At 45.3% G+C, this 19,714-nt stretch overlaps 1 protein-coding gene across 2 annotated transcripts in view; it reads left to right on the forward strand.

Annotated features, from left to right (window-relative positions):
• SUFU (SUFU negative regulator of hedgehog signaling) overlaps positions 1–19,714 on the forward strand; it is a 79,058-nt gene that overhangs the window by 33,512 nt on the left and 25,832 nt on the right. Inside the window, exons 4-8 of one of the 2 annotated variants that reach the window (XM_026050533.1) lie at positions 6,585–6,727; positions 8,898–8,983; positions 10,951–11,023; positions 15,645–15,801; positions 17,160–17,271. In XM_026050533.1, the coding sequence (XP_025906318.1) occupies positions 6,585–6,727; positions 8,898–8,983; positions 10,951–11,023; positions 15,645–15,801; positions 17,160–17,271 (571 nt within the window). The remainder of the gene's footprint in view (positions 1–6,584; positions 6,728–8,897; positions 8,984–10,950; positions 11,024–15,644; positions 15,802–17,159; positions 17,272–19,714) is intronic. The other variant, XM_026050534.1, reaches the window with a different exon arrangement.

The following is a 19,714-nucleotide window of genomic DNA, read 5'->3' on the forward strand; positions in this document are numbered from 1 at the left end:
ACTCTCGGCGGCTGCAGTCGTGGATATTGTAGGCGTGCACAGAGATGAGCAGGGAGAAAGAGCAAGAGCAAAGCCCAGATGTGTAAGGGATAGGAAATGCCCTGGAAAACAGGAGAGGTAAGGGAGGCTGCAGACCAAGCTTGTTCTTGTATGGCAGCCTGTTTAGCATTCAGGTTTCTACTAAAATATGACAATGCAGACCTTCAATATCATGTAAGGCAGCCGCATGCCCAGGATTTACTTTATGATGTGAAAACCAGTATGTGTAACGGCACCAGTGGAAGCTGCAGCACAGTGCAGCTTTTTCCAGCACCCCATTGCCAGCAGGACTGCAGCACAATATTGAGCAGTGCACGGAGAAGCGCGGAGTCGATTCCCACTTGTGCTGCAATGAAAGCATCCCAGGGAAGCCCYGCGGCTTCCTCTGTAGGGCCCTTCATCTGCCTCCCAGTCCAGTGGACCTGAATGATCAAATAAGATKATATAAGCTTGCATGAAATGATGGGACTCTGGATCAAATCGTTAAAATTTCAGACTTACAACCTGGAGCTGATATTTTTTGAGAGTAATCTGCAGCATAACAATACAGGGATCGTTAGCCTGCAGATTCCTGTTTTTAGGGACTTCCTCCTCAAAATGCAGAGGTTCAGCAGTCCTTACAGTACTGATAATCTGTGGGTTTTTTTCTTTCTTTTTTTTGTTAGTGAACGTTTTGTCTGGGCCCCCCGCTTCTAAAAGCCCCATTTGAATCCCTGCAGCGGAGCTATTGTTTAATTGTGCTCCAGGGATTTATTTCTTCCTAAGGCATCTTGTCTATGCTGCATGTCTGCAACAGGCAGCAGCACCCTGGGATGCCCTCTGGAAATTTGCTGCTCTTTAGAAAGCCGGGACTAAGCTGGTTCCCGTTTCCCACACAGGAGAGAAGGGGCTGCAAAAATGAACTGCATAAGAAAAACATGAGGGAAATGCAATTTTAATGTCATRCAAATGCTTTATCATGGCTTGGCTTCTAATTCCTGGTACACGTTCTTAAAACACGTTCAGCTCAAGCTGAGAATGAAATTCTAAATTAACAGTGCCAGCAGGCTCCACAGATTATATCCCCATTTTACCAGTGCATCTGCACAGTTGTTTAAAGGCTAGACAACTGGGTATACCACTGATTTTAGTGTTAATTTGATTATTGCTAGATTATCTTAATATGACTGACCAAAGAGTCTGAATGAGATCTTATTCTTTATACCATATTTTTTAAAATTTGCACCCGTGTAATGGCCTGCAGTTCTAGTATTAGTGATATTTGGACACAATTTTCGTGTTTAGTTTCTCTATCAGATTTTTAAAGCTCCATTGTTGCAAGCACTATTATAGCTGTTATTAAGTTAGCTAGAAATATATTAAGCAGTTCTGGTGAAAAACGTAGCTAATACATTTCAATGTTGGGCTCTGCATCTGCCCTTAGTGTGTGTATCAATTAATTTTAGCTGTTTTGACTGCAAAATGCTCCTGAAACATAGCAATAAATCTAACTTGTGACAGACTGCCAGCTTACCTTTTTTTAATCAAAGGCAGACTGAATGTTAAAACTACATTGGAGCAGATGCATTTATATAATAAATCATACCCCCTGAGCATGAGTAATAGCAATGCAGTCAACTGCATTATTTCTGCAAGTGTCTGATATGCTGCATTCAGTTTAATTGCCTGTCTGCYTCACCCTGGGGCTCATTGGGAACCTTCTTAACACTTCTGCACCTCTTGGTGCCAGAATCTGTCATTGCTTTGCCCTTAAAGACYGAGTTTCTGAGCTGTGCTGGCTGAAGCCGGTGACTTTCTGCCTGTGGTTTAGGTTTGCCTGCCAGCATCCCCAGGGCCACGTGTTCTTGCGGAAATAATTAGAAATACGTTTAGAAGTACTTATTAGAAATATTATTAGAAATAGTTATTAGGAATAAATACTTTCAGAGCAGGTCAGGAGGAAGGCACCAAGCGTGGCACTAGTGCAGCTCAACTGGTGGCGAGGCCGTGATCCAGCCYGGGGCTCTGATAAGAGGGATCCAGCCGGACTGTCTTGCATCTTGCTCATGTCCTGGAGTAAAGTAACTGCGTAATGATGGCCTGGCTTGCCAACCCCCTTAGAGCATGGGTTGCATGCATTAAATTGTTTATAAAACATCTTGAGGCCAAGAATATAGCTTGGGTTTGTGTCTTGAAGCTATATTTAGTCCAGTGAAGCTGGGAGGAGCACACGCTGAAGAAAATACATGAACGGCGCTGCACAAATTTACTGGCCCACAGTACAGTGATTCTCTCTGAGTTATTTCCTCAGCTTTCATTACAGAGCAATTGGATAGTAAAGTTAGGAGAGATTGCACAGCTGAATTATGACCATTGCTGCAGGAAGGCCCCTCACCTGCTTTATGGGGGCTGTAAAAGAAAATGGATAATGACACTTTAAAGATCGCAGAAGATGGGAAGCTTAACAGAGTAGCCTGCTATAGCTKTCTTATAGATGCTGCTTTTGCATAATAGGATGGTGCCAGAGCTGGTGCCTGGGAAATTTAGAGACTGCCGTAGAGCTGCAGAGAAGCTTCAGGTTTGCTGTTGTAAATTATGAAAGCAAATGGTAAGTTTGAGATTAAATGTTTTCTTATGACTTCACTGATGAATTTTTATGAAATCAATACCTCTATACCTCTCTATAAGGTAATTTAATTTAATGGAATTGGCGTTCCCCAACTGGAGAGAAGGAGGGGAAAAAAAAAAAAAAGCTTTTGTTAAAACACAAACTTGGAGAAAAAGAACCAGTTTTGGGTTTCTGGAACTTTATGTCATGCTGGGCTCAGGTCCTGCAAATGGACCTGCCCTGGAAGGGGCCGAAGTACAACTGTGGCTCCAGTTGTGTGCTGGAAATAGGAATCCTAGCTTGTTCCTGACGACTTGACAATTTCTTGTATTTTCTSAGTAAAGTGATCTCTCTTCAAAGCAGAGCAGGCTTCAAGGTTCCTATTCCCCTAAAGCTGATCAAGCAACTCTTCTCTGATTTGAGAGGCTTCAAGAAGTCTGAGGTCTCTTGTTCTCTCTCCTTCCGTAAGAGTGTCTCCTCTTCAACACACTTCTCCATCMTGTAGTCCAGACATCTCTCCGTGTTTACCCCTGAGAGTGGGAACACACAAACTGGCCAGCAGTTATGAGACTTGCTGTTACTGCAAGAATATATCAGACTGACCCCATATAACATGACTTCCTTGGACGTGTCACAGCTCTTGCTGGCTTTGCTGTGCAGTTGTAGTTACTACCTAAGTTCAAAGAGGCGAGACTAGGTTCACCTTAGTCCTGTTATTTGTGCTCATTTGTGATACTTGTCCCATTGTACCGATTTCCATGGTGTTCATTAACAGCTTATGATTTTTCACAGTAATCACTGAGAGCCCCCCTCACCTTTGAGTAGATCCTGGACCCAAATATATTTTGCCTCATTAGGAGGTAAGATGCGAAAGTGAAGCACTGTTGTGCTTCAGCTTGGCATTTAGGGGCTTAAATGCCTCCCCTAAACTAGGGAAGATTTTCCACATAGTTCTAAACCCCACAGCATCTCAACAGGTTRAACAGGTTGTTTTGGCAGAGCTTGTAAGTGAAAGGTATTTGGTCAGTGGTTGCTGTAAATGGGCTGTCCCCGGCTCTACAAGGACTTGAAACAGCATCAGCACTGAGATGGATCCCTGCAGAACCAGCTTTGTTGCCAAAAGCATGAAATTCCAGGTTTCCTAACCAAGATAACTTGCCAAAGAATGAGCTCACCTGGAAGAGAAGTGTTTTTTGGCCTAAAACTAGGAATTACCTTGGGATGCGGGTGACCTTGTAGRGTGAGTCGTGTCATGCTCTATCGCCTGTTTTTATGGGAATATGTATGAAAACACTAGTGTGTGGTAAGTGCTTGCGGTTGAAAGGAAGGTTCACCAAGTGCGTTTTTGAGAATATTGCAAATCAGAGAGAGGGGGCAAAAACCTCAAGAGACTTTTCCCGTTTATGAGAATAGTGATGACTTTGAGGATTTATATGGATGTTGCTTGTTTTGATTGAACATTTATGAAAGGCCCAACTTCAGTTGTTATTTTTCTTTGTGGGAATAACTGAAGACTGTGGTATTCTTAGGTTAAAAATACTGTTTTTTTGTTTAAAAACTTAGGTTTTGTTTRTCTTTATTTGAAAATATGAATATAGAAGGTGGGAAGGGGGGGTGCTCACCACAGTTTGCAGCATGAGGCTGCTCTAAGTCGTTATCTAGTTCTCCTTTGTTCCTGTAATTTTGTAATTTCTGTGACTAGGGCAGCTCCTGCAATCTAAGCTGTCCTCAATACTGYATCTCTATACAGGAGCTGATCTTATATTCTATATAGGTTACAATGCAGCAAGCTGAGTTTTAGACCTCCTGAATTTCCTGCACTCTTATGGGTTTTAATTGGGCTTCATGTTACTTGCACAATGTTTTTTTTGTGATTTAATTGAGCAGTCAGTGTGAATTTTGTGGTGTCCGTGTGCATGCGAGGGAGAGGGAGATTTTCTAAGTATTCAGTGTTCACAGAGACATAAACAGGTGGGTTTCCAGCAGAGAGATTTGCATTTGAAAACCTGCTCTAAACGGGCTGGGATTTCCCAGGAGAAGCAGCACCAGCAATGAAATGTAGCGATCGATCAGCATAGAATTGTGTGAGCATTTGATGGGCAAAATGTTGTGGTATAAAGACAGGACCCAAGAATAAGCTCTTTGTGGCTTTGTTTCATTCTTGAAAACTGTGACTGAGAAGCTTTTATCACTTTAAAAAAAAAAAAAAAAAAAGCCACGTTTTGGTTAACCTGGAAAATACCAGCAAGATCTCTTGCAAAACTGTGTTTAAAAAATGGTGGGTTTTAATCTATTTTTGATGTAAGAAAACTTTTAAATGGAGTTTTTCATTTATCCCTGGCTAATATGTCCAAATTTAAAAGCAGAGCGTGCAGGAACCATGTGCTGAACCAGCCCTTTCAGTCCCAGAGCCGAAAGCGTGTAATTTATTGTACATAACGCTAAACTCTTGATCTAAGCAGCTTGTGTTTGCCAGTTGCTCTCTTCCCTAGTCYTAGCTAAGGAAAACATTCCCTTCCTTATCACAACACTTCTACTCCATGCCGCCTTCCTCAGGCCGAGTTGCTCACAGTGTTTATTTTAATTCCTACTTGATCAGACCAGCTCTCCAAGAAATACATCTGCAAAAATATGCACAAATGTTCATATAAACACCAATGGGGACACCTGGTGGAGAAACTCTGAGTTGCCCACGACACCCTGATGAAGCTAATGAACACATAACCCGGAATTAGCTTTCGCTGTGATGGTCTTTGAGTGCTTTTAACCACAGCAAGTGCAGGAGCTGCCTGACACCGACGGCTCATTTGAAGCATCCTGTGTGTGCTGCTGACCAAGAGCTCGTGGTCATGGTGCTGGTCCTAGTCTCACCAGGCTCCCTAGTCCCGTGTGCCCAGCTCATCCCTGGGGCATGGCTAGAATTTGGCCTAGAATTTGGTTTCTAGGCCATTTGTGTGTGTTATAAAAGCCTCMGTTCGGACTGGGACAAGCACAAGACGAAGTGTGAGGCAACTGAATGGGCAGCATGTTTGTCCATGGGCTCTTGGAACTGTGTGCAAGTGGACCCTGCTTTAATTGGAGAAATAAATGTCCATGGTTGATTGTTTCCCTTTGGGTTTGATCAGAAAACAAGTGTTACCCTTCCTCACAACAAGGCAGTGGTGTGTAAATGGTTCTGATGGGCCTGCTGGCCAGCACCAGCTACAGCGCAGGGGGCTTTCTGTTTTYTTTCTAATGGGGAGAGGAGGAGAAGAAAAATTCTTACAATCATGAAGAAGGAAGAACAATTTTGGGCCCTTTGTTTTGATGCRCTCCGTTCTCATGTAGTGGGATTTAGATGGCCTACTGGTTTTCTCATTGTTTGGGAAGAAGGAATATATTAGAGTTCTGCAGCAGAGCTGCCAGACATTTAGAAGAGAAAGTGGCTTTGTCACAAGTTGGGTGGCAAACTGTTTTCGTTAGATCTAACAGAATATTATATATTTAATTTACATTTCAGAGTCTTTTTTCTGTGGCAAACCAGACTTGCAAATGAAATGTGAACCACTTCCATCARCATTCAGGATGGCCAGCTAATGTCTCTGTCCTTGCACAAAATAATAATAATAGAGAGACTAATTTTATTTGTATTCCTCTGTTGGGATTAATACCACAGCAGGTTGCTACTTTTTGTTATAGACCTGTGATTCGAGATCAGGCAGTTTTAAATTTGGTACTTGAATTCAGATGCCCCAAGAAGGTGCCTTTCCAGCTGCAGGACTGCAGCTGACTAGAGGCAGGTGCTTTGAATAGCAGTAAGTGACTGTCTGGGGCCTGACCAGAGGCCCCTGTGTGACAGTGGCCAAGAGCAGATGCTCAGGACTCGGTCTTCTCTAAGCAGAAGAACTTCTCTTTGGTTTATCCTGTCAGCTTCTGACAGATTTTAATCACTAAATATTCCTTATTTTGCTCCTTGCAGAAAACACCTTCTGTAGCGGTGACCATGTATCGTGGCACAACCCCTTGGACAACAGCGAGTCTAGAATCCAGCACATGCTGCTGACAGAAGACCCGCAGATGCAGCCAGTGCAGACTCCTTTTGGAGTTGTTACTTTCCTACAGGTACGGCTGATGGATGCCTCTTGGTCGGGGAATTGGGCTGACATCACATATTATTTAGTCCATTTAGTTTATTTAGTATAACGTGGTCTTCCAGGATTTGCTGTCAAACGCATATTCTGCTGTTTTCCACTTTTCTTCCTGCTTTGCCTGCAGTGCTTCTCATCCTTGAGTCATTCCTTTGGTGTTCAGAATGGATTTAATGGATTTTAATGAGCCGTGGCACGTACAGCGCTCATGGTACAGGCCTATCTGCTGCAGAGAAGCTTGACACCCTGAGACAGACCAGAGTTGAATGGTGCATGTTACTGCTGTGCAATTTCAAAGACCAACATTGTGAAAGACTCAGAAAAAATGCTTTTAAAAACATTATTTGGAGCTAAATTCAAAGTAGTGCTATAGCAGCACTAATAATGATCCTCTGGTTTGGGATCCTTAGAGTAGGACTCAGACTTGCTTTCACATTGTGTTATGCCTGAACTACAGCCTGCAGCATTGACAAAAGGGTTCTTTAGAGGCTGAGTGAATATGCCTGTATTGATCTTCTTTTAAGAAAAACTCAGGTTTGCTTTGCAAAAGAAATATTAAAAAAAAAAAAAAAAGAAAAATCCCTTTCCTAATGACTCCACATCTGGAGCTGTTTAGGCTAGCTGTTGATTTCTCCCTGCCCCATGAAAAAGCTTCATTGATGTGGGAAGATGCAAGTATCTGTATTTTACAATTTAAGCTTCAGGTTGCTCCCATTTGTCCCTGGCTCGGGTTGAACCCAGTGGTTATGAGCCGGAGCGAGGGGGAGCTCTGTTACCCCAGACCTGCACGGGGCAACGGCCGAGCAGGGGCRAAGGGTTTCCTGAATCTTCTGGTGTGCCCAAACCCCTGTGTTTTATYAGCAGGAAAGAGAGATGTGGTTTAATCAGTAAAAGGTGACTGTGGGGTCTGGAAACAGAAAGCAAATCTAAGCAGAGCAATTCCTGGCTGGCCCCCAGTGGGTGCTGCTGTAGTCCCCATTCCTTCTTTAGTGCCCAGCTGTTCCCAATTGAAGGACAGTCAACTGGTTGCATCCTTTGGCTCTTGGCCTCTCATCATCTTCACATACGGTTGACTTATTTTTTCCCCTTTGTTTGTTTGATGCTCRTTGTTACGGATTTATTTTGGCCCACAAGGATTGCAGAAAGGAAGGGACGGACACAAAATAGCTTCCTGTTTAGAGTCTTGCAGTTTGTGTGTGATTAGTGAGGAAGGGCGCAGGGAGGGGTGTGAGGGGGCTCCCTCGCCAAGGCAGCCTGGCAGATTGGGGAGAATGAAGAGCTCTTCCGAGGGCTGCCTCGTGAGGGAAGATGCTCTGCAGTGTTGCTGCAAAAGGCTTAGGCCTTTGAGGCCTCATTTCTCCTCTCAGGGGCCTGCCCCAAGCCAGCAGTTGGTGGATCAGGAAGGGACTGCCTTTCTCTGTCTGCCAAAGAGCTTTTCCACCCCCTCATCGGAGGGGCTGCTCTCCTCTGTTGAGAGAGGGACATGTGGCAGTGCTCAGCGTGGCAGTTCCCACACCGAGAGGCAAACACGTCCTGCCTCGTGCAGGGAGGTAGAGACCTATGATTGCTCGCAGTGAGGAGCGGGTTATGTGGTACCTAAGCAGCTCTGTAGTGCTAGGTAAGGTTCAACCAGTCGGCAAACCGAGTTGGTCGAGGATTTATGAGCACCAGAGCATTCCTTTGTGGCAGCAGGTCTTTTGCCTGGTTGCAACTGCTGATGTAGCAGTGCTTTTGCTCCTAGCAATCGGCTGGCAGAGCGTGGGCTCAGCCCCTGACATGCTCCGCTGCAGTCTCCCTTGTGTTGACTGACCTGAACAGGCTAGTGGGTTTTCAGTGAACTTGKTTTTTTTTCACCACCCCTCTCCCACAGCTAAATTCACACCTTGCATGCGAGATCCAAATGCCACGTGGCTAAGGCACCTTACGTGATGGGGGCAGAGGACACAAGGAGCTGCAGAATCTCTCCATTGTCTCCAGATCCATTCTAATATAGTTAATTAAAAACAACAGTGCTTCTCTGCATCTGCAGTTTGAGCTAGACACACATGGCACTTTTTTTTTTCAGTTTCTTGCACTGTTCCCGTACTATTTAGTACTTTTAGTACTTGGATACTATTTAGTATCTTTATTTTCATTTGTTCCAGATTGTTGGGGTTTGCACTGAGGAACTGCATGCTGCTCAGCAGTGGAACGGCCAAGGGATCTTGGAGCTGCTTCGGACTGTGCCTGTGTAAGTGCCCCATTAGTACCTACAGCCCCATATAGAAGTGGGTTTTTTGTTTGTTGATGAAACTTATTTAATCTTGTGCAATAGCAGGATATGGGAATTCGTTGCAAGTCTTTTCTCACATGAAGACACTTAGATGGCAAATTAGTGCATGTGGAAGTCAAYGTGTTCTGGGTGAAGCAGAACGACCTCTTGAAAGCTTAATTTCCTTCCTCTTGTACATGCAGCACTTTTTCATTGGTTCTTCCTGGAAGAACCAGGATAACTGTTAGTGATTGTCCTCTCCGTGTAGTTCATAATAAAGAAGGAAGAARGTCTGGCTTACAAAGCCTAGTAGAATTTAGATATCCTCTGAAAGTGAGAAAATAAGGGCAAACTTGGAGAGGAGTGTTCATACCTGTGAAGTCCATTCTGTTATTTCTGTTATAACGTTGCATGAAGGAAGAAATAGGTTTTAGAAGTTACATGGTATGGTGGTGCCTTATTTTCCTGCCAGGCTGCAGCATTTTTTAAAAGTTTTTATTTATTTTATTTTTACTTGCAGGTGTATTCTTTAAATGTTTTCCCTTCCTGTTTAGAGGAGGCTATTGCAGTATGATAGCAGCCCAAAAGATTTTTACATAAAATGGTTTTGATTATGTGCTTCTGGGCACCATAGCCTGCTGTCTAGTCACACAGTGGATGTCGCTTACAGCTTTCTTCTCAAATTTCTTCTGAATTTCCCCTCTAAGACACAAATGCAGATAACTCCTGAGGTTTTCTTAAAAGAGAATCTGTCCTGTTGCAAACTTTTTCTGAGACTTCAAGGCAAAAAACACTGCCTGCAGCCTCCCTGGTTCCTCTTGAGCCTATGCAGATAAGTTACCCTCCTCAGGCTGTTCTGCTTTGGGGAAAGTGCTGCTCTTGTGCTGTGGGACAAGCACCTTTCCAAGGGCAAAATGAAAMCCAAATAAGCTGTGAACTACTGAGCTGCTGATGTGGTGTCAGAGTGAAAGTCTCTTGCATCTCAGGTGAGGAGGTGAAGTAGGTGGCACCTTTGCAGTTAACAATTAACAGGTTCCAAAGTGATGTGGGAACAAAAATAGCTGTCAGTGCATCTGAGGAGCTATCAAATATTAACTTACAGTGCTTTGACTGCAASTGCTTTAAGAGGCAGTAATGCAGACGAGGCTACAGGGGGCTTTGGACTGCAATAACCAAGTATCYATTGTAAAAGTGAAATTTTTATTACATTTTTTCTTTCACTGGCAATTCCAGGAGCCTTCAATCAGTTTTTATTTCAAATGAAAACCTCCCTCCAAAACTGATTTCTGCTTCTGTCTGCATTGTAACCTAAAGTCCCCAGTTTATGTTCTTAGTAATGTTTTCTGTCACCTTTTGTTAGGAAACATCTTGACCCTTCCAACTTTTATTGCTAATGAAAACAGATTTTGCTGAACCGTCTGAGTACGCAGGCGTTAAGCACCAACCAGGCAAATGGTSTGGTGTGGGGACATTAATCAAAGCAATAAGCTTTTCATGGTACTGGACATGACTGCTGATCTCAGCAAAAAACAAAGCTCCCCTGGGACTCTGCTGCATCTTTCGATGTGTAACGGAGGTGGTAAATCTCAGCCCCAGACCTTGCTTGCCTTTCCTAGGCCCGGTTTGTGCTGGGCTGCACTGTCCCAGTTCAGAGCTACCGGCTAAGACTAAAATGCAGCTCAGTCTTGCATGAGTAAGAGGGTCCACAGAGGGGATAGCCTGAGTCSATCTTGACTGTGTTGCAAGACTCAGTGGTGCCAAACACTAGACAGATAATAGTAAAGGGTGCTAGGGGATATACATGCAGCATGGGGAGATGCTAGGCATTTATTTATTCATTTAAAGCTGACGTATACCTTCTCCAAGTGCAGGTCCACCCTGAGGACTCCGCATGGGGAGTACTCACTAAAGTCCCTGTTTGGTTCATTGCCTTCCTTCCTTTGTAGAGCTGGCGGCCCCTGGTTGATAACAGATATGCGAAGAGGAGAGACGATATTTGAGATCGACCCACATCTGCAAGTATGTCTTTAGTTAATAAAATATCGTGTCTTCTGTAGAAGGTAGGAGAAACTGATTTAATGGCATTAACACAGCTCTGTTGTTTTTTTGTAAACATACTGTGATCTTCCCGGTGTTTGCAATTCTCAGAGCTGTCTTAAGACTCCTTCTGCATTCTCTGGGTGGTTCTAATGTTTGGGCGTGCACATATCCAGGCCCGGGTTCATAGCAACTCTAGGAAAGAAAATGAGAGAAGGGGGACCAGGAGAGCAGTCTCGTGTATGAGACTAGTAAGATTTGGGTTGCTTGTTTTGGAAATTGAGGGGAGAAGATACAAGCATACATGGCTTAATGAAGATGGATCAGAAACTTCRCTCATCATTTTATATGCAACTATAAGGAGATATGACATGCAGAAAATTCAGAACCTACTGAAGTAATATTTTTTCACAGATGACAGTGTGACTTATTCCTCCAAGAAGTCGCTTCAGGCCAAGTAGTTAGTTTAATCTGAAAAAAGGAGTGGGAAGCCAAGAGTATCTCAGTTATCTTTATTAATACATTCAAGGAGATATATTAAACCTTCTGCTTCAGAGCTCAAATTAATTTCTAAAGTTAAAAGATAAGAAAAGGACCTGTATGGGAGCAGAGGAAGGTTGCTGTCCCATGGCCCATGGTTGATTTATGTATTTCAGAGAGCTCTATATCCCTTCAGCAGAGAAGTGATGCTGAAGTAGATAGGTCCCAAGCAAATCCCATGTCTTRCTGACCTTGTTTCAGGGAATTGGTGAGAATTTTTCTTTAGCAGAGAACTTATGGCTGAGCGGGTAGGGCATGTGCATATGTGCACGTTTTGCACAAGCTGCTGCATTTTCCTACGGCTTGCGTGCCTGTATCTGATTAGCCTTAGTTGCCTCACAACATTTTTTGTTTCGAGAGCTTAAGAATAAAACCAAATTCTACTTTTACTGTCTTTAGGGATTCATTCATTTAAAATAACTCCCCCAGTTTGAGAGAGAAAAAATACTCACAAATGTCCCACAGTGTGGGTGCTAATACAGCTGTCAAGCTTTAAAACTTCTCAGGCTCTTGGAAACTTTGCCCGTGTGCCCTCTCCCCTCCTGGAGGGTGTTTGTCTGTTCTCTCCATGCTGGCGATTCCGGACGATAACAGCGTTTTCTTCAATTTACTGTAAATGAAAAGGAGCTCAGCTTACTGGCATCTGAGTCAGCCAAGGCAAGTTAAGGCAAAGAGAAAAGTGCTTCTCCCTCGCTAGTGTGTCCTGCCACCGAAGGCTCTGATGTTTATGGTCTTTCCGGGCTTCCTCACGCTGAGARCATTCCTGTTTCTGTTCTCTCTTGCCCACCTCGCAGTGAGTGTGTGCAGGTATGTGCGTCCCTCCTTGCCGCCGCGCTGCCCCTGAAGGCAGCCTGCGAGGGAGCCCCAGGGCAGAAACTGCCTTGATGGAGAGTCCTGGGAAGAGGCTCTGCAAAGCGCCGGGATCAGGGCTGTGCCAGCGCCCGTCCCACCCTCATCACGGACCTCCTACTCGGAAACAGGGGGAAAGGATGAAGCAGCTTTTCCTTGGCGTTTGCTTAGTGGTGTTACCTGGTGTTTGAGAGCTGAAAGGCACTGCTAGAGGATAGGTGGCAGCGAGGGAGGGAGGGAGAAGGGAGGAAAAGTGGATAACTTTCCAGGGAGCCGGCACACGCTGCCTGCCCGGGAAGCGGGCGGAGCGAGTTTTGAGACTGCATTGTTTCTTGTGGGAATTGGTTGAGGCCTAAACCCAGCGCTGGCAGCGGCGGCGGTACTTTCTGTTCGCRGGCGCTGAGAATGGGTCCCAGCTAAGATGTCATCCCAGGATGTCGGCAATTAACACTGCGGCGGCGCTGGCTGCTCGCCGTGCAGCCAGGCTTCCCTGMAGGCTGTTCACAGTTCCCTGGCAGCGCTGTCGGGCAGTCCCTGTTGGGCCCGAGCTCTGYGCCGCTTCTCAGTGCTCTGCTTGTGTCGTAGCAGATAGCTCAGAAGAGAAGAAAGCTGATTTGAATTTCCTGAGTTGTGGTTGCTGCTCTGCGGGTCACGCTGCAGTGCTCTGGCTCGGTTAGAAAGGGATCAATGACTTAGAAGAGCCTCAGAGCATCCCTCCCACACGCTGAGAGGAAAATGGGACAGAAACATCCTTCCTTTGAGGAAGGAAAAAGCTGAACCTCCTTTGCCCGGGGCTCCCCCAGCCTCCAGCTCARGCTGCCCTTTCAGAGAGGAAGAACAGCCCCTTGGCCCAGGCACATCTTCACTGGCCAGAGATGGGTAACGCTGTGCATCACCCCAACTGAGAGCCGGTATTGGGGAGTTGTTGTTTTTCCTCCTTTTGCACCAACACTTTGCCCATGTTACAAAACAGGCATGCAAATTAGGCCGCCTTAGGCCAGCTCCTTTCCATCGCTCCCTCTTGAGCTCCGAGAGATGCCAACAGAGCAGCACTTCTGCCCCTAAGGAAGTGCTCTGCAGACCAGCTGAGCTGCAGAGCCCCTTCCCKCCTGCTGTCCGGAGGCGCTAGCCGTGTCTGCGAGCAGCGCCCCTGGCTACGCTCCTGGAAAAGCGCTTCCCAAAAGGGCCCTTGTCCAGCTGGAGCCCGCAGGGCCCTCCGGCCTCTTCCTCTACCTCCTCCAGGGCGAGTTTGGCTCTCCCGTGTGTCCCTAGTTGCTGGAATGAAAAATAGCYGTGCTGACAAGCCTGAGCTCCCTGTCCTCGCACCAGCTGATTTCGGTCCTCGCAGAGCGCTGTGGGGGCTCCCTAAGGGGCCAMGTGGTGGAGCATCATTTGCGTATGTAGGGTCGGATGTATTTTTTTTTCTTTTTTTCACAACTTCTATTTCTGGGTGGAACAGCTCATTTTATATTTAGGACATAACAAAAGAAAAATTACTGCAGATTTGCTGTTTCTCAGCTTCTCCCATTGCTTTTTCCCAGAAACCAGTTTTTCCATGACACTGGAGGAAGATACCAGTAAGTGGTAGCCCTCCTCCAGGAAGAGAAGCAGAAGGGAAGGCAGTTTCTTGAATTTCTTGACTGCTTAGATCTGTTTAAGCCAGGATTGTTCTGGCCCTGCCCTTAGCTGCAGGCTTCTGCACGGTGCCTTGGGCCAGGGAGGCAGTTCAGGGGGKKRWYCMRSYKRAAAAAAAAGGATGAATTTGGCCCAGGGGAAGGTGTAGGAGCACATGGGGGAGGGTGGGACTGCAGCCACTGTGAATTAGATCAGCATGGAGTGCTCTGCAACCACGCCCCGGGTCCCTGTGCTTATCTTTTGCTGCTCAGAGTTTCTCTTGACTTGTCACAGGAGCAGCCAAAGCTCTGTGCAAGGTACAGCCAGGCTGGGAAGGAGCATGTGTGGAGATTAGTATGGAGATTGCTCCTTAGGATGCAGAGCACTGAAGGCTCCCACAGTCTCTTGATTTTGGTGGCAAGGCCAAACTGGAGAGTGGGAATAACGAGCGAGAGCCTCTCGTGCCACATGCAGCATGCAGAGAACTGCTCTGCTTTTCCTTCAGATCTTTAAAGTCTGCCTTGCCGAAGGTATCACTTACCTTGAGGTGGCCCCGATGTCTGCAGTGCGCGGAGACCTTGCTAGTGTCACCGATGGGTGCTAGAAGTGACACCCCTTCTGTAGAGGGTAAAATGAGCCTGATTTATTCAGTGCCAGCTGAGAGGTAACTGTTAAAGCAGCCCTTCCCCTGCACAGCTCAGCTCTAGGTTTGTCCGGCTCAACATTACCCTCTTGTGGGAAATAGGTGGAAATTCAGATTAATGCCTGTTCCTGTTAGCAGGTAGGAGTCCTGGGGAAGCTTTGGCCGTGGCTTAAGGCAGAGGCTTGCTGACAGCAGATACTTTTGCCCTTGAAAAAACACCCGGTGTCTAAGAATATCCAGCTGCTTGTGTGCAAACACGTTCCTAGCCTCAAATAGTGGTTACGTGCTTGGAAATCCCAACCCTCCAGGGAGGGAGTTTGTACATTTGGCCAATAGAGAAAGCTGTGCAAAGGCTTTGACATCTGCACGTGGATCTTGTCTCCCCTGCACGCTTGTAGTCAACGTAGCAGTACACTGCAAAGCAGGAGTTGTCCAGTCTGTTGGCAAGTAATGAAGTGTTGTGAGCAGCGAGCCGCTCGGTAAACTATTTTTATTCTGGAACTCTTGGTAAGTTTGGAAAGGGATCTTAAGTTTAGTTATTTGAGAGTTTATCACTGCCACAAAACAGGTAAGTTGCCAWGCTGGGCTCATAGAGGAGCCGTGCACTGCAGTGCCATAAATGCTTCAAGCTGGTACTAGCTGGGGCTGATCCTSAAAAAAGTGCCAGGTCGATCACTTCCACCTCTGGCATTCCCTGCTTGGTGCCAGCAGTGACYGTGCAGTGAAACAGTGGGAATGGGATAGGGATTGAAATCAATGTGCTACCCAAAAGAAAGGCTTGGTCCAGCTCAGCTCCCTAATTCAGCTTCGTGCCACAACCGCTCATAGCGGGGGCCCGGGTTGGGATTGGGAATGGGTGGCAGAGCAGGGATGTGGAAGGGCTGCTGAAGGCAGAGGGCTTCCAGCTCGTGTCTAAGCCGCACGCAAAAAGGTGTCGGGGTTTGGGATCTTTTCAAGCAGGAGCGAGTCGACAAAGGAATCGAGACAGATGGCTCCAACYTGAGCGGCGTGAGTGCCAAGTGTGCCTGGGACGATCTGAGCCGGCCCCCGGAGGACGACGAGGACAGCAGGAGCATCTGCATTGGAAGCCAGCCGCGGCGGCTCTCCGGGAAAGGTGAGGAGGAGGCTGCTATGGCTTCTGCAAGAAGATGGGAAAGGAGGTGGGGGAGAGTGAGAGAGATCTTTGCGTTGTTTTGTCTCAACTTGCAGTTTTTCATCTATTCCTAATCTAAATCTCCCAAATTAAACCAAGCTCCAGGTAAAACCAGGACCTTAAATTCCTGCAAGGTGGAGCAGCTGCATTTTCACAGGCTATGTTTACTTCTTAACATGGTCATTTCCTGGGTGTTAGGTCAGACTGATACTGATGTTACTGCGCTAAACCCAAGTGGTACTTGCAAATATAAAACTCTGGAAAGAAGAAACTGAGTGCAGCGGAGATCCCCTTGCAGTGAGATGTCACCTTGGGCTGCAGATGTCACAACCATTACGCACACTTGAAATTAGCCATCTTAGATTTCAAACTAGTCAAGCAATGTAAAATTTAAATGTTTGAGGTTTTCAAAATTAGTGAGAAATTAGTGAGAAATTAGTGATGGTTTCCATAGGAATGATATATTTTTAATTATTTTATAGGAAAAAATATTTTTTTAAAAAAAAAAGTCTAGCATTCCATCTGGTTTCTACACAAAAATCTTGAACTGCAGTGGATCTAAAAAGACTAGAACATTGTTCTCCCCCAAACCCACAAACGAAAAACCTGAGAGGTCTACACAGTCATATTTGCCTTTCCTTCAGATGATTCTGAAACAGCTTGGATATTTTGCTCTGCACCTGATTTTCACATTTCTCAAAAGAAAAGTCTAAAAAAGTTGGGACACAAGTATGCTTTAAAGTAGTTGGCCATAAAGCATTACAGGAAAATGGAAAAAGTAGCGAATGGACTRCATCTGAACTGCATAATTTGCAGTTTATTTTCAAATGTCAGCTTGCGGATGAAGCTTACCCTGCATAAAATTCCTTTCTCTGGTGGATATTTTTATAAATTAATTGACAGATTTGCAAAGCCAAGTGCAGGAACTCAGGGACCCTCTTGCACTAATTTGGTAAAGGAGTAGACTCCCGTTATGCCTACTCCCATCACGAACACTGCAAGTGTCATGGGGTTCTGCAAGAGCTGCAGAAGCAGCAAACACCTCATTTATGAAAGGAATACAGAACTACTCAGAATCTCCTCATCAGGAGTGCAAAAATTCCAGCTCTTTTTGCCTGACATAACAGCAGCCCGAGAGAGCAGTGAAATAACTTCCAAGCTCCAAGAAGAGCCATTAGGAATTCAGCCTTATTTTATCCCTTGATTYCTTTTTGAAGGGGAATTGTTGGATGAAGCACACCATAGGAGCAGGCCTTTTATTGGGACCTTTGTGTGTGATGTTTTGGGGTACAATAAATGGTGTTAAATTCTCTTTGCAGATACGGAGCAAATCAGGGAGACTTTGCGGAGAGGGCTTGAGATTAACAGCAAGCCTGTTCTACCTCCAATAAATGCACAAAGACAGAATGGGTTGAACCATGACCGAGCACCGTAAGTTTAATTCTGCACTCTCAGATGACAGTAGAAGGAAGACTATAAAGAGCTCAGAGTGAAGAACAAAGCTGGGTGGCAAAAAGACTTGGCGGGGAAGAGGAGAGATAACAGTGAATACTTGCAAAGTATCAGAATAGAGGGAAAAGAGTTGCTCAAGCTGGGTTAATAGGCTAATACTTAGGAGGGCATATTTTGAGGTGGATGTTGGGCAAACCTTGCTGACACAGAGTGGCTCTGACTGTGTCCTAGAGGACTTGCTGCTCGCAGTGTTAGGGCTCAGTCCAGTCTGACCTCAGTAAAATGTACTGGGTCAAACGGCACTGTGCTGTTCGGAGAACTAAGTGGAAGAGAGCACTGTTTGATGTTTTTGCCTAAGCATTTTGCTTTCAGACTCATAATTACAAACATTTAGGTTAAAATATTATAGAGTGTTTTGTTTTGTTTTTAGAAAAGGTGACTTTAATCTTGTCTAGATCAAGCTGGCAAGTACTGGCACTAATAATATGCCGATACCACCCTGGTATCTTTTCGTCTACAGACTGTAAGTGGAGTAAAGTGGGACTAGGTGTCCCTGTAGATATTTCCCCATTTGTAATTTTTAACTTTGAGTCTATAGGCAATCACTTCTGATCTCAGTCATTTGTTGTGTCTGCATTTTAGTTCTGTGGATTTTTCTCCCGTCCTATATTAGGCTATTTTTCAGCTACTAGTGAAAGCTATTCCCATCAATTATAATGTTTTCACCTAAATCTGAAGAAATCTAAAAAAGATGCACGTGTCTTTGCAGCAATCTTTCATGTTGGTGTTTCTTTTGGTTACCTAGTCTCCTGTGAGCACTTGTGCTTTCTTGTTCAAAGAACAAAGATCGTCAGGCTCTTTCCTGGAGTGCTAGGCAGGCCCAGCATCCTGCTCTGTATCAGTTCCTCTGTTTCATTCTTCCTTTAAACATTCTGTGAGAAAGAAACATTCCAGGTACTTTGTTAGGACCTTGATGTTCGTTCCTGTTCCTTTTTTGTGTGTGTAACTTCTGGTTTGGCTGRCTTGGGAATGTTTTTGAGTTACCAGGTCCTTTGGGGGGAAGTATAATGTCAATTGCAGATGCAATGTACTAGTAAATAATATGAGGTAGTGGTATTTTTCAACAACATCTCAAATGGCTTTATTACGGTTTTAAAAATAATCTGATTTTTGCCACGTAGTAATCTCATGGAGCCAGATTCTGACCGGACTCGGATTCTGAGTAGTACTTTTCTGCCTAAAGGTTAGTCCCACTGGAAAAATTAAAATGATATTGTGTGATATGCAAAAATCACACCCAGCCTTAGGAGGCTGGGARGTATTGAACAGGGTTCCTCAGGGTTACAGGGCCCCTGCATGAATCTGCATGCCTGGTAAAAGGTTCTATGTTCCCATTTGTTTGGGGCAACCAGAGGTATTTGGGGTGCTCCTCGGGGCAGGGAGGTGGCTCCTGGGCAAGCCCTATGGCTGGGAGGCAGTCTCTGCTCARATAAGAGAGCCCTGTATTATCCAGGGGAAGGTAACAGAGATAGGCCCAAGACAGAGTGCTGAAATGTTAGCAGAGGTCAGAGATGGCAGATGCACAAATATTTACCTGGGTTTTTCGGTTCCGAGACAGAAGAAGGCAGGTCAAATTTGAAGCTTTGTGTTTGCATAGTGACTTTTACAGCAAATCTCTCCTACCTGTCCCAGCTGTGAACCCACCTGCCCTGAAGCTTTAATGGGAGGGAAGGCAGGTTCCCAGTGTTTGCTCCTCGAAGATAAATACTTGGCTCTGTGGTCTATGGTTACCACAGTGGTAACTGATAGCCTGTCTCTCCATAATAGCAATTCAATTAAGGAAAGGGAGTTATCAGACCACTGTGTGTCTTGCCTGCAGTCAATCTGGTGCTAGTTAGCATCTGAGCAATAGGAAAGGTCTCAACTTGAACAGCAGTGTTTCCTGACACCACCTTCCTCTCACCTTACTGACTAACCAGAGTTTGGAAAGGGTCTGTCTCTCTTTGTAGTTTCCTTTTTTCCTTCCCCCTCGATGCACACTGCAGATGTAATGGAATTTGTTTAGCAGAGTGGCCTTACTGGGAGGAGCAGCCTGTGCTGGGAAGATGTTTACCTGCAACCTCGAACTAGTCTGTAGTTAAATGAGGCCTGATTTGCTACCCTTTCTATGACTAACACCAGTCCACAGCTTTTCCAGCCCAGTGTGATACATATACATGGCTCGAAAGAGCCGTGCTAGGTTTGGTCTGTCTTCAGCACACTGTCTCTGCACATCTGCATTTGAGCAATATTGGACACCTGCTGCTTAGTACGTGGACATCTTGGATCTTGATCAAGAGTCTTGATGAGAGTCTTGGTTCTCTCATCTGCCACAGCTATCGAGGGAAATAACTGAGAAGTTCAGCTTTTACATGCAGTGAAT

The sequence above is a fragment of the Nothoprocta perdicaria genome, unplaced genomic scaffold, assembly GCF_003342845.1.
Source record: "Nothoprocta perdicaria isolate Ctin4 unplaced genomic scaffold, notPer1 scaffold_7, whole genome shotgun sequence".
NCBI lineage: Eukaryota > Metazoa > Chordata > Aves > Tinamiformes > Tinamidae > Nothoprocta > Nothoprocta perdicaria.